Consider the following 14,388-nt stretch of genomic DNA (forward strand, 5'->3'; position numbering starts at 1 on the left):
TCTCTTCTGTCTTCATTTCGTCCGTCTCAACTTTCTCACCCGAACCACCACCCACCCATTCCCACGATTCCTGAAAGCAGGCTGAAGAGGGCCTTCCGCCCTACCTTCCGGCATAGTCCGGAGGGACTGCCCGCCCACCAGCATTACTGGCTGGTGGGAATGAAACACCCAAAAGTTTAGTTTTTTTCTCTTAGGATAACCCACAATAACCATTTTTATCATTTACTTTTTATGAGAAATAATGACTTATTTAGATCAATATGGCCCTTTACAGCATGTAATTTAAATGAATATTTTCGAAGATATTACAGACTTAAAATGCAGGGACATAGCGGTTGCGCCGGTACCGGCTGGGAGGCCGGTTTGTATTGTCTAATGACAAAAAAACTGTGAATGTTGTATATATTGTTCTGTAGTATATTTAGTATATTCAGGGGGTATCTTTTGAAGATCTCCCCTTCTCGATAATAATCTAAACAAAACAAAAATATATTTAGTATCAGCATTGCACCCGTGCGAAGCTGGGACGGGTCGCTAGTAGTGTATAAAGGTACCTGGTACTGTTTGATATTACAGTAAAATTTACTTTGAAAATAAAATTATTAATTATTATGTATTTTATTTTTTAATTTTATTTTTAATATATTTAAAGATACCTTATACCTTAATGAATGCAGAGACACAAGAAACATTTTTCTTTAAATTCGGTGGGATGTTGCAGATATATACTACGAAATATAAATCCATTTCGACAATTTTAAAGCTAATGAAGATCAACAAAACCGAGATCTAATTTGAGAAAAAACATTTTTACAGTTCCGTTTCCGTTCGGAGTAATTACAAACAAGTCACTGCGCTGGCTAAATGATATTTTATTGACTCATGCACATAAAATAACTGTAACTAAATTATTTCTAACTACAAGAACTAAAAATAAATGATGAACAACCAAAACTCTGAATGTTCCGTATCGTTGAATCATGTTACCATCATTTTTACCATGTATTAGTTAGTGCCACGATGGACTTTTTCGACAAAAAATATGCCCAGAATGCATGCGTTCTTATGGCGTGGGTTTTATCACGCATTTGTGAACTGTGTGACCAACCGTTCCGCACTCTTTTTTTTTATTACACGAGTCATTACGTACTAATCACTAGTACTTCCAAATTGATACGATTAAAAGCAACTATATTACATTTAATATAGCGCGAAAAAAAAAAATGTCTTCCATACATGCCCCGTACACTTATTTTTTTGTTGTAATAAATAAAATTTAAGAAGTCCTATTGTATATAATACAGATACTTGTTTCTCAAAGCACGACTTTAATAATTCTGATAATATGTATTTCAATTACTTCTAGCAATATCTGGGTGACGATAACAAATATTATTTGCCGACTACTAACACGTAAGTAAAAAAACCGAAAAAGAAATTAAAGTAGAGAAAAAGAAGACTGAAGTTTTACAAGAAACTATGCTAAAATACTTAGTTTAATAAACAATTCAATTAACTATGAGTTAAGAACAGTATTCGTAGTCAACAATTTTGTTTCTCTTTGAGTGTTTTCTGTTTTTTAGTCAACAAAATGTAATAAGTTTTCTTTTTCTAAAAACAAGCAAAAATCATATACAGAATTGAATAGAAAAAAAGCAGACACCTTTACTTATTTATTTCACAGACAATCTGTTTTAGTAAATTCTTTTTAAATTCAATTTATTTTTTGTTTCCTCGTTGACACTTTTAGTATTCTACAAAAAGTTTTACTTCCAACTTTGTTAGTTTTTTAATTTTATTAATATCTTATTTTTAAACTTCTGTCCTTCCTGCAGTGCAGAAATTAAATATAAAATTCAAATTCAAACAGTAAGAGAGTTTCGTAACTAATCGTAAGTAAAAAGTTACTGTTTACTTCAAGCATTAATAATTCTAAACTTTCCTTGGCGATTACAAAAACTTTTCTGTGAACGTAAAAGAGGCTAGGATAAAATTTCGTCTTTTTTTGGTACAGTGAACCATCTTATGGCTTTCAAACTGATTATTAAAAACGTAGTACTTAATCTACAATATTTTATTTCATTTTCTTTGACAGACGTAAAGATTATTCTGTAGGTATTTTGTTATGGCTTCTCTTTCAAAGGTATTAATTATGGCTTTTACTCAAGATGTGACTGATGTTGCTTTCTTTTTTATTTCTCTTAACTATTTTAAAGGAAAACAGAACGAATAAAACTGAGTTATAATCTTTAATTCAATGTAGCGCCTACAAACGAATAGTTACTACTTCTGTACCTTTTTCACCAAAAAGGATTTCTAATTTCAATTTAACTTTAAATAAACTCTAAAATCCTCACCGTAAATATTAAACCCCTCCTACCATCATAAAATTATTTTATTGTTTTCGGTACATTTCCAACTGGCTATTTGTTTGAGAGCATTATTAAAAATGTTATAGGATTAATTTGATCTCCCTGTCGAAATCATGCGGCGTTTTTATTAATTTTCAATGGCTTTGATTCAATTCATGTAGCATGTACCATCTACATATATCAATATCAAATGCAACCTTTGCTTTATAATCATATCGGTTTCGTAATTAGAGGTGCATTGTTAATTATGATATTGGAATCCGATATTTTCAATATCTACGTATTACCAGTAAAATACAAAGAAAAAACTTTTGTGTATGAGTTTGGTGAGATTAATTACTAGATGGACCTTAAAATTATGCCACAATATATTCTACAAAAAGAAGAATTGACTATAAATATTCGTAAAGAACATTAAAATACGTACGAAGACAATTTAATATTAAAAGATTGTATAAAAATTAAGAATAATATATATCGAATATTGAATAAAAAGAAAATCACAAAGGAAAAATGGAAAAAAGAAAGAAAAAAATTTGTAATGGAAAAATAATGAGTGATCAGGCACTGTAGATGGAAATTGGAAAAATATATGCATAGTGTATGAAAAGAACTGGAAAGTTTTACTAAATACATTGATAAGCAAAAAAATTAGAAAGTAATACAGGAGTACAAGAAAATATGGAAGGAAGGGAGCGAAAACGAAAAACAAGATTTAGATTGAGAAGTGAGAATAGGACGGTAATTTATTGGAAAGAGAAAGAAAAAAATATACAGGTTGTGTGAATTGGAACCAGATACGCTTGAACACATTTTTGAGAAATGTGGAATAACAGGAAATGGAGCAAACAAACGAAAAATTCAAATAGAAGGAAAGGATAGTCTAAAAAAGATGAGGGGAAATCACAAGGAGGTGAAAATTTTCAGAAAAGTGAGAAGGTTAAAACTGCAATAGAAAAATCTACAGTAATTGAAAGCTTGAGGTCTTATTAAGATTGTATCTCGTAATATCATAATTTTTAAAATTATCATCAGGATTTCCTAGTCATGGAAATAAACTTCTTTAGACCACACTAAACAACACAAACTCCAAGGACTATAATATAAACAAGAAACTAAACGTGTAAAGTATATGCTTTGCGATTACATAGTTTTTTCATTTTTTCTTGTTTTGACGTTGAAGTTTGAGCTATTTGATGTGTTCTACAGCACCGCTGAAGTTTTCAATCTTCCTGATAACTGATTTGCTTAGCAATATTATCAATAAATGGTAAACCGTATTGAAGCAATTGCCTAATAGATTCTTACTTACGATTAATTTAAAAAACTTGAATACAAAGTATAGTAGGTAAAAAATTTTCCCATATAATTAAAGACTTCACCTTTTAAATTTATTAGGTATATTCAACACAAANTCAGGCCGGAAACTTATCAATCCACCCTCGTATGTCTTTGACTAGACCTTGATAAAGTGTCCTACTAACCTATCTCATCTATTTCATATTGACTTCCATAAAATCCTCTTTTCTCCTATTCTTTCTAATATCTCTTCATTTCTAACCTTCTCTATCCACGGTATCCTCATCATTCGCCTGTAACACCACATTTCTTACGCATCTTTTTTTCTTTTCTTTTCCTCTGCGCCCACCGTCTATGTTTCGCACCCGTACAACATCGCGCTCAAAAAATACACCTTTAAATAATAACAATTAATAAAAAGAAAGAATAATTGTCAACATATCGTTCTACCATAATAAAGGTGCTAGGTAATCTATACACAATTCGGATGTACTGTTTCTGTAAGCCGTAACTACACGTACCAACTGGACCAAAATAAAAGTTTTGGCATTGAACGTTCATTAAAAAAGTGTGCGGGACGATAGGTTACACGGTTCACGCTTACCTGATTAAAACACACACCATAAGAATACACGATTTTAGATAAATATTTTCTCTTGGAATCGGGTATTTCTGGAGAATAAATGATCGGGAATAATATCAAATAGAGGGTGCATGTGTTTCTATATTCCAAACAAAAATTGATTAACCAATGGATATTTACTGACTCTTTATATGTACACCTACCCGATACGTTTTATAACAATTATTTTTTCGTACCGTTATTAAACAAAATGTTTACAGACACATTTGATAATGATCATAAAGTTAAACGTTATCTCCTAAATTGGACTACCTGTGTATAAAACAGTACCGAAAACCGTATTATAGCCATTCAATTTTGAACAGAATTTTTTATTTTGGTGTATTCAATTTATTATGGAGTAAGATATAATGTACCAATTTAGCTTAAAATATAAGCATTTTACACGGGGGGGGGGCTTATTAGAGTTGAAAGCTTTTAAGAAAAATGAATTGTAACACTAAAACTTACTTTAGAGGAGGAATCAAAGATTCATGAACACAGAGGTTAAACCCTTAGACCAGAGCTTTCTTTATGATGTATACGAGGAATAAGAAGAAATTATTTTCTTTACTTGATGGAGGTTGATAATTTATTAAACATTTATTTTTGAATTAATACTCTATAATAAGTAATATTGAAAAGGCACTTGGAGATGTTTCACTAAATTTTATTACGAAGTCGATGTACATTTCGCCTTCTTAGGGCATCTTCAGAAGTATTATTGAGTACTTAAGTCTAGCTTAGAATCTATGAGGGGGCGTTACCGAACTCTAGTTGATCATTCGCTAGTTTTTTTGTTTAATGGACAATAAAAACAGTAATTTCATTAAACAAAGAAATAGTTAATAATCAACTAGAGTTCGGTAACAAGCCCTTCCTAGATCCTAAGTTAATATTACCTAAGCACTCTAGTATCTATATTGTAACCGAAACTTTAGTACTTAAAAATACTCTTGAAGATGCCCTAAGAAGGCGAAATGAACATCGAGTTCGCAGTAGAAATTAGTGAAACTTCTCCAAGTGTTTTCGACTAATTATTTTCATAATATTCTATCCTTTACAGATTACCTGAATGAAGAAAAATTATTGCTGCTATAGACGACAGAATATTAATTCAAAAACTAATATTTAATACTTAAAAGTTGGTTTTGGCTCATTGATATAATTAAATTACAAACCGGCACAGTTTGTTTGTCTAGAATTGCTATAGAAGTAAATTTCCAAAGTTCTGGTTCTCATTAATTTTAAGTCTACATTTCTACTACGAAGGCTGTACGTTATTATGCGGAACAATGATATCAAATTTAAACAATGCTGACGAAGATTTAAACTAAGCGGAACCTAAATTTGAAACAAGGATAAAATCGTTTAAGAACCTTTAAGCTTTTCTTAGTTATTACGAAGGAAATATCATTTTCCAAAAGAAAATCAGCCCTCAACTCTGGTATTTATTTCCCTATTTTAAATTAGAAACTACGATTAGGTTTTTTTGAACTAAAGAACAATCAAATTTTTTTCGCAAGTAAAATCAGTTCATACAATAACGTTTTTCGCTTGGACCAAGGATGGGTCACGCTATTGTGAGTACACACCCTTAGCTACGTCCTTGACAGTAGGCAGAAATATAAAAACTTTTTTACAGCAAAAAGAAGTGAAAATACATTTTTTTGCTTTCTACTTTCTACGATCTAGTTACAGCAATATTATTGAGAGATTGTGTTTAAAACAAAAAGAAAAGGAAAACGTTGCGAACGAAATAAACACGTTCTGTACGTACATATCTCCTATTCTGTTATATTATATTATTGATATCTATCTTACATCTTGAAGATTACATGAAATATAATACTTGATTGAAATTCAATAGAACTTTGGTTAAAAGTGGTAGCTTTTTATGATATTATTCTTGGATTTTCTCTTATCTCAATATCTTTATAATACACTTACTGTTATATTTCGTATGAATCTCGTATAACTCAATATATTTTTATTAGTTTCTCTTCTGCCGATATTCGATCAATTTGTTTTACCTAACGTAAAAAGAAAAAAGCTTCATATCAACCAGGAATCGAATCAGAGCCGCTCGTGTGGCATATCAACATTAATTATAAATGGTAACAAATTAATCAATTAGTATTTTATTACCACAATAGCCAGTATAATAATACTAAACGATCCATTCAGAATGTAGAGTTTAAAGTCGGAAAAAGGCAGGGAAAATTATATAATAGGTACATTATATACTTTTTTCTGTGGCATTTTATGTACCACTTTGCCTATCGGTTTAATGGAAACCTTTTTCTGAATTTCAAATTAATTTTTAACCGAAATCGTTATTGTTCTGAATACTAATAATGTTTTTTTCGACGTATCTACACTTTTCTTTTGTTCGTTCGCATTATAAATTTCCAGTCGCAATCGTTTCAATCAATGTAAACCGAGAAAATGAACAAAATAATTTAATTTTATTGAAATCTATAAGACATTCGTCGTTCATGACAAAGTGGTATTTAATTCTGGATTTCATGTCCTTACAGAAGGATAAAACAGAGTCCTTGTAAGTTGGAAATCATTACAAGCTGTAAGGAATTCATAAATTTTTTTTCTTAGTTTTTATCATAGTACATCTTCACAGATATTGTTAGAACTAAGAACACAGAGCTTTTTTTCAAGCTTCTTTGAAGCAAAACGCTGCCGAAATTAAAACCATAACAGAATCAGGATTAATATCTACAGGGTGTCCTAATTTCCTAATTTTAATTGTATCCCCGCCCAAGAAGTTTCTACAAGCTAATTATCTAAACTTTCAAAAATTTTAGAACCTATTAAATACTGCAGACGTCTTGAAACTGCTGCTTCAATCACTTTAGTTATAAACCGTAGAATTATTGAGAGAAAGATTACGTCATCAGTATAAGTCTATACTAATCAGTCGGAAAAGCAGAAACAATATCAAATAAAACTCACATAAAAGTTTCGCCTAAGAATTACCATATAGGGGCACTTTTTCAGCGTATACGTACATGTTACTATATTTGTCTTTCGTTTGTATATCTCCGAAGTTATATAACACTAACCCTGAGTATGCCTATGGCTGAAACTTATTTTTCATTTAGAAAAAGCGATTTTCTTTTTGCTACTTTTTTGGTTTGAAACTAACACGTAAAGAAATTTTTTGATGGATGTCCGTCTATAGGTATAAAGTATAAACCATCATTTCGAAGACAAACATATAAATTACTTATAAAATTAAATAAAATAATATAGAGAAACAAGCAGAAAACAAATTACAAAAAAGTCAATTACTGCAAAAGCGTGTATTGGTACTGTTATGTTGATGACATTTTAATTTAGGAATAAGTAGAATATATTTTTCAGTTGAATTCGTCGTCCAAATTTTTTAGGCAATAACTTTGCTTTGTTTCCCTATTCATTAAGAAGACTATTTGTTGCAACTTACTGTAATGCTGCATAAGTAATATTGATAGATCGGCGTACCACTTATAGATAATTCCCTTTTCGTGCAATTAATAGTTCGTTAATGTTCAACAGGTGTTCGCGGCGTTAAGTTACGTTTTTACACCACTCGTTATCATTTCAAAACCCGATCGTGCACTGTCAGCAAGACAAAGCAGCAAACGTTGCCGCCTGATTCTCTAAATAGTAACTAGGAAGACATGCGCCTGGATAAACTGCTCTTTGTTTCATTAATTGTAGCATTTTGATGCTTTGATTCGTTGAAATCGGCCAATGATAATTTATCATTAGAAATTCAGTGGGTGTTTTGCCAACCAAATCATAAAAACCAATGCATTTTTTCTAACACTTCTAATGAATATAACTAAAGATTTTTTTAATAGTAGAGATAATTCTGATGATAGATATTCTTGTTCAACGATTAAAAGGTAATTATGATCTTGGCCTTCATAAAGGTGTCTCTAGTGTTGTTTCGAAATAAAAAATTTTTTATACACATTTGCTACTACGACAAGATGTTAAATATACTTAAAAATCTAGGGATGAGTTACAAAGATTGAAGAGTGATACTAACTTTGTATAAAGAGTAACAGGCAATAGAGCTGAAGCTTAGATTTGCAGATGATATAGATAGCGGTATTAGCATCTAGCAAGGAGAAGTTAGAAATAGCTTTAAATAAAATGAAAGAGTTATTGACAAAACAGTACTGTATAAAAATAAATAAAAGTAAAACAAAAATACTGGTATGGAAGGGAAGAAAAAATAGGGAAAGAGCGAATATAAAGATAGGAAACGAAAAATTAGAAGAAGGGGCTGTTTTTAAGTATCTAGGAAGTCAGATAAGTCAGGACGGAAGGAGTAGTAGGGATATAAAGCAGAGATTAGCGCAGGGTCGAGTCACCTTCAATAAAAAGAAGTCACTTCTATGCACGCGAACGATTAATTTAGGAATTCGAAAAAGGTTGCTAAAGGTGTATATTTGGAGCTCGGCGATGTACGGGTGCGAAATATGGACGGTGAAGGCGGCGGAAAAGGAAAGGTTAGAAGCGTTCGAAATGTGGTGAATGATGAGGATACCATGGATAGAGAAGGTTAGAAATGAGGAGATATTAGAAAGAATAGGAGAACAGAGGACTTTATGGAAGTCAATAAAAAATAGACGAGATAGGTTAAGTAGAACACCTTTTCAGACATGAAGGTCTAGTCAAAGACATATTAGAGGCAGAAACGAGAGTTAGGAAGGGTAGAGATAGACCTAGATTAGCTTTAGAAAAATGCGAAGATTAGCTCAGGTTAGGAAAGCAAGTGCGTGTCCAGCCAGTCATAGGACTGACGACCTTATCGTGATGAGGCATTCGCTGAACGCGTTTTAATAATTAACAGTATAACTCGCTTGTAAAGGTACTATTTACCGGTAAGTATTTGTTGTTTTTGGTATAAATATTAAAAAATTCAGAATTTTAAGACTATAAAAAACCTATTGCTTTTCTACGTAGTTCCTTTTAATGTAGAAAAAGTATTGATTTCTTTTTTATATTTTAAGGGTCGATTGTTGTGTGAATTCACTAATGCATCAAATTTTCATACAAAATCGAAAGAAAATTGTTCTGTATATATCTGCCTATATACCTAACTAGATGGACTGGTTTTAAATATGTTGAGTGAAAATTGGTACAATTCCTATTAGTGTATATAAGATTTTCTGCAAATCGGAATAATTAATAATTTATAATTAAATTTCTATTGATCTTTTCCAATTTCTCCCAGCAATTCGTGAATTTCACAGAGTTGTTCAGGTATGCCCTGAAGATATACAAGGAAACAGGAAAAGTTTATTAGAAATCAATGTCAACTGGTTATCGTGAAAGTCTAAATTAAAAAATTAAATTTAGGTAATTGAATAAAATTAGTACTAATAATACAACGATGATAATTTGATAATGATAACTGTAATCATCATAATCTAATCATAAAAAAATACAGCGTGTAATTATACAACACGCTACTGAAATGAAACTTCTTCAAACACGCAAACATAACGAGATAGGGGTTAAGGAATTAGTTTAATGGTATTATTTGTACACTACGAATTTAAATTTTGCACTATACATGCCGGAGTTGGCTGTAACGAACGTTGCATTGAAGCGCGCTCACGGCTCAAGCGATCCCCACTACGAACTCGACTACGTGGCCGAGTAGAGGGGGGACATCCGTTGCATGATGTCGTTACATAGCAACTCGCATGAAACGAACTTACCCTACCGTGCGTAAAGAAGTTTCACTTCAAAAAGCTTAGTTTCAAAAACATTTTCTCGAAACTAAAAATGATTTTTCATGATTACCTCAATTGATTAGGGATTCAGTCATCATCATCATCATCATAAGGTCATCAGTCCTAAGACTGGTTGGACACGTACCTCCACTCTTTCCTATCCTGAGCTAAACTTCGCATTTCCCTAAAACTAGAACAGCCCACATCCTTAACTATTTGCGAACAGTAATCTAATCTAGGTCTACCTCTACCCCTCCTAACTCCTGTTTCTGCCTCTAATATGTCTCTGACTAGACCTTCATGCCTGAGAAGGTGTCCTACCAACCTATCTCGCCTATTTTTTATTGACTTCCATAGAGTCCTCTGTTCTCCTATTCTTTCCAATACCTCTTCATTTCTAACCTTTTCTACCCACGATATCCTCATCATCCGCCTATAACACCACATTTCGAACGCTTCTAACCTTTTCTTTTCCGCCGCTCCCACTGTCCATGTTTCGCACCCGTACAACGCCGTGCTCCAAACATACACCTTTAACAACCTTTTTCGAATTTCTAAATTAACCGTTCGCGAGCATAGAAGTGACTTCTTTTTATTAAAGGCGACACGACCCTGCGCTATCCTCTTTTATATCCCTACTACTCCTTCCATCCTCACTTATCTGACTTCCTAGGTATCTAAAATCAGCCACTTCTTCTAATTTTTCGTCTCCTATCTTTATATTCGCTCTTTCCCTACTTTTTCTCCCCTTGCAAATCAGTATTTTAGTAGCATTCAAAAAAAATTACTACGAAATGAATGCATAAAATGCAAGCATTCTGTTTTTACAATTCAACTATTTAACAGTGGAACCCCAAAATCTACACAACGCATAGATCGATGAACATACACAACGATCGGAGAATTTTTTATTGGTCTGTTTTCCAAGCAAAGCTTTTTAAAAGTCTCATCGTTGTATTGTGCCAAATAATTAAGAAAGAATGGAAGCTAGTGAAGAAAAAGCGACGCAATTTAAAAAGATTGAACAATTTACCAACCCTGCGGCGGTGGGCTGACAATGCTTTTTTTTTTAATTGGTAATTACCTCGATGTCATGAATACCAAAAAGTTTGACAAATACCCAGTTGAATTGCCAAAAGGAACCTTTAACATAATTAATTCATTAAAAGCATTACTAACTAAATTGTAATTTTGCATGAGACCTTAAATAAAATCGTCCTAATTATCGTGCGATTTTGGGACCTGTTCGATGCACACAGTGAGACCTGTTACAATTTTACGCTGTTACAACTAATTGGCGTCATTAACGAAAGCAACAAAAACGTAGAAAGAAGTAATTAATGTAATTAATTAATTAATCTATCAATCAATTACTTTAAGACAGGGTCGTAATATACGCTTGTCTCAATTAAAATTAAATTAAACTAAATGTCCGATTTTAGACTCACGGGATACCCTGTATAATAAATATTTGCAATGTACTTCAGCTTTAGAAAAATATAATATAAAATAGCCATCTAATTTCGTTTGTGGTTTGTCCAGTGTTTTAGTGCTTCTTTAAAATAATAAAACTTACCCTCTTCTTACCTCACAGTCATCAGCAAACCCAACAAGGAATCTAATAACGAAAACGTTGCTTCTTCCCTCTTCCGCATCTTGTGAAATCATGGATTATAGCGCTTTACGTTCCTGTTAAAATTAATCTCGGAAATGTGTATGTTAGACGACGTACTAGATGATATCCCGAAAGCTTCAAAATAACAAATTTCATTCTAAATTGAATTATTTCTACAGGATAAGCTATTATAAGAGAATTTTCATTTATGATAGTTATCAAAATGTGAACACTTTGAACAAAAATGCTATTTCAGGGTCTGAGATACGATTTTAAGCTAAACAACAAAATAAAAGTTTTTGTACAAATTTAAAAATTAATTTAATTCTGTCTATTTGTAAACAACTCAAAGAGAAGGCAATTAGAATTATTTATTTACGAAAGAAGGGGAATTACTTCAAAATTACAAGAATTATTTATAAAAAATTATCAACTGGAAATCAACTTGTTTTTCACAAAATCATAAAAACAAAGTTTTACGTTTTTACTGCGCTCATAAAGGCGCTATTTATAAAATGTTATAGAGTAAGAATCAACATTCAGTTTTAGTTCAAGATACTGGTGAATAGCTAAAGCAGCTAAAGTTATGATTTAACGGTTTTTCGTATGCTCAATAGTTAAACCAATGCAGATGTTTAATCATAATTTTCATACAATAAGTTTCTGATTTCAAAAGTAAAGGTCTCAAAAAGATCTTACTATTGATTCCATGAACAGCTTTGTAGAGAATTTGACATGACATTTAAAATGACATAGTAATATAACAATTATTTATAAGATATAAGAAAGTTAAGTATGTACTTGAATGAAGTGGGGTCTATAATCATAAACTCTTCTATTTGAGATAAATATTCAACTATTTATCACGTAAAAACAAGGAATAGTTTCTTATAAGGTCGTCAGTCCTAAGACTGGACACGCACCTCCACTCTTTCCTATCCTGAACTAATTTTCGCATTCTCCTAAAACTAGAACAACCCACATCCTTAACTATTTGCGAACAGTAATCTAATCTAGGTCTACCTCTACCCCTCCTAACTCCTGTTTCTGCCTCTAATATGTCTCTGACTAGACCTTCATGCCTNTATCCACGGTATCCTCATCATTCACCTGTAACATCACATTTTGAACGTTTCTAACTTTTCTTTTCCGCCACACCCACCGTCCATTTTTCGCACCCGTCCAGCACCGTGCTACAAACATACACCTTTAACAATCTTTTTCGTATTTCTAAATTAACCGTTCGCGAGCAAAGATGTGACTTCTTTGTATTGAAGGCGACTCGACCCTGGCGCTATCCTCTGCTTTATATCCCTACTACTCCTTCCGTCCTGACTTATCTGACTTGCAGTACTTAAATGGGATTCTGACCTAGGTAAGAAACACGTTTAGATAAGGTCCGCCCTTTATTCGCTTCCATGTATTTTTTTACGGGGTAACTGAGAACATTCTCATCTGAAATCACTAGCTAAATATTTTTCCTACATCTCTTACAGCTTTCGTCAAAGCCCTAAATATCGGGAATTTCTCCCCAATCAACAAACATCTCAATAGGAACGGATAACATTTATCTTAACTTACCTCAGTACTATTTATAGCAGGATGTCCATCGTCCTGGAAAGACTGGAATTATCAAGGAACTTGCTAATGTCTGTAAAAAACAGGGAGAGGAAATTGTAAATAACAAAAGTACACCCGTATGTTCGCAACTTGGTCTTAAGAAAAACTTTAAAAATCTCCTGTTTGTTCTACCTAAATATTAAACTCGAACTTTTTTCAACATTCAAAGAAACTCGGTTATAGCGTACTCCAATGGACTATAAAAATCGGTACGCTCTATTAGATTAAACTACGTTAAAAACAAACAAAACATTTTATACACATCACCTATTTTTACCGAATTTATTAACTGTTAAATACGTTAGTATATACAAAGAAAACAAACAGGAAACAGTTCAGAACATTTCAATTTTAATATGTTGACTATTTTTTTACCCTTTTAAATATAGTCGTTGGAAAATCAGAGCAGTATTAAGGATTGTAAAATTTAGAAAAATACAACCGCCGTTTCGCCGCTCCTTGAAAAAGCCCTGTAAATTAAATTTAACAACCTTTAATACATTTCAGTTTAGAACAAGATTTACTGTTTTATAAGAACTAATTCATTATTTCAGTACAATATTAATTAAAAAATAAGTTACAGTTTCCTCGTTTTGACCAGGTATTTTGGTATGTTATATCAGAAATACGTAATAGCAGAGTGCATTATAAAAGATATTCTGCTACCCGTGACTTGGTGCGTTATAAGCAATATTTACTGTATTACAAGTATAAATCTATTATTGCTTCTACTTTAAATACAGTATTCATAAAAGGTAAACCAGGGTTTGTTCTTTTTGGACGTTAGGACTAATAACTTGGTGCGTTTCAGTTTAGTTACTAAAATCAATTGAGTAAAGAGATAAATATAACTTAATCTTAAGAAAAACAAAAACAAGCGATCCTTAAAATAAGATATAGATATCTAAAAATCCTTACTAGGATTTCTTTATGACCTGAAGAAGTTTTAATAATTTACTAACACTCCTCCTATTTTAAACATAAAAAATAATTAGTTTCAAAGTTACTTACTTGTAAAGGTCAAAGTTTCAGCTAATTGATCTGGAATAAATGTATAATGTACCCAGTTTAAAAAAGAACTAGAGTATCATTTATTAAAAAAAAAAA

The 14,388-nt window shown here is 31.9% G+C and overlaps 2 protein-coding genes across 3 annotated transcripts in view; both read right to left on the minus strand.

Moving 5' to 3' along the window:
• The window catches only part of LOC108739448 (probable G-protein coupled receptor 139), a 32,348-nt gene extending 17,993 nt beyond the window's left edge, over positions 1–14,355 (minus strand). Inside the window, exons 1-3 of one of the 2 annotated variants that reach the window (XM_025977575.1) lie at positions 14,293–14,355; positions 13,243–13,312; positions 11,623–11,796 (exon numbers count right to left, since the gene is read on the minus strand). The gene's annotated coding sequence lies outside the window, so the exon portion shown is untranslated. Of the gene's footprint in view, positions 1–7,756; positions 7,923–11,622; positions 11,797–13,242; positions 13,313–14,292 lie in introns of those variants that run through there. The other variant, XM_018473358.2, reaches the window with a different exon arrangement.
• LOC112905371 (vacuolar protein sorting-associated protein 35-like) overlaps positions 12,730–14,388 on the minus strand; it is a 5,246-nt gene continuing 3,587 nt past the window's right edge. The window contains exon 5 of the mRNA XM_025977623.1: positions 12,730–12,771. Coding sequence (XP_025833408.1) covers positions 12,730–12,771 — 42 coding nt within the window. The remainder of the gene's footprint in view (positions 12,772–14,388) is intronic.

This window comes from Agrilus planipennis, unplaced genomic scaffold (genome assembly GCF_000699045.2).
Source record: "Agrilus planipennis isolate EAB-ADULT unplaced genomic scaffold, Apla_2.0 scaffold25, whole genome shotgun sequence".
NCBI lineage: Eukaryota > Metazoa > Arthropoda > Insecta > Coleoptera > Buprestidae > Agrilus > Agrilus planipennis.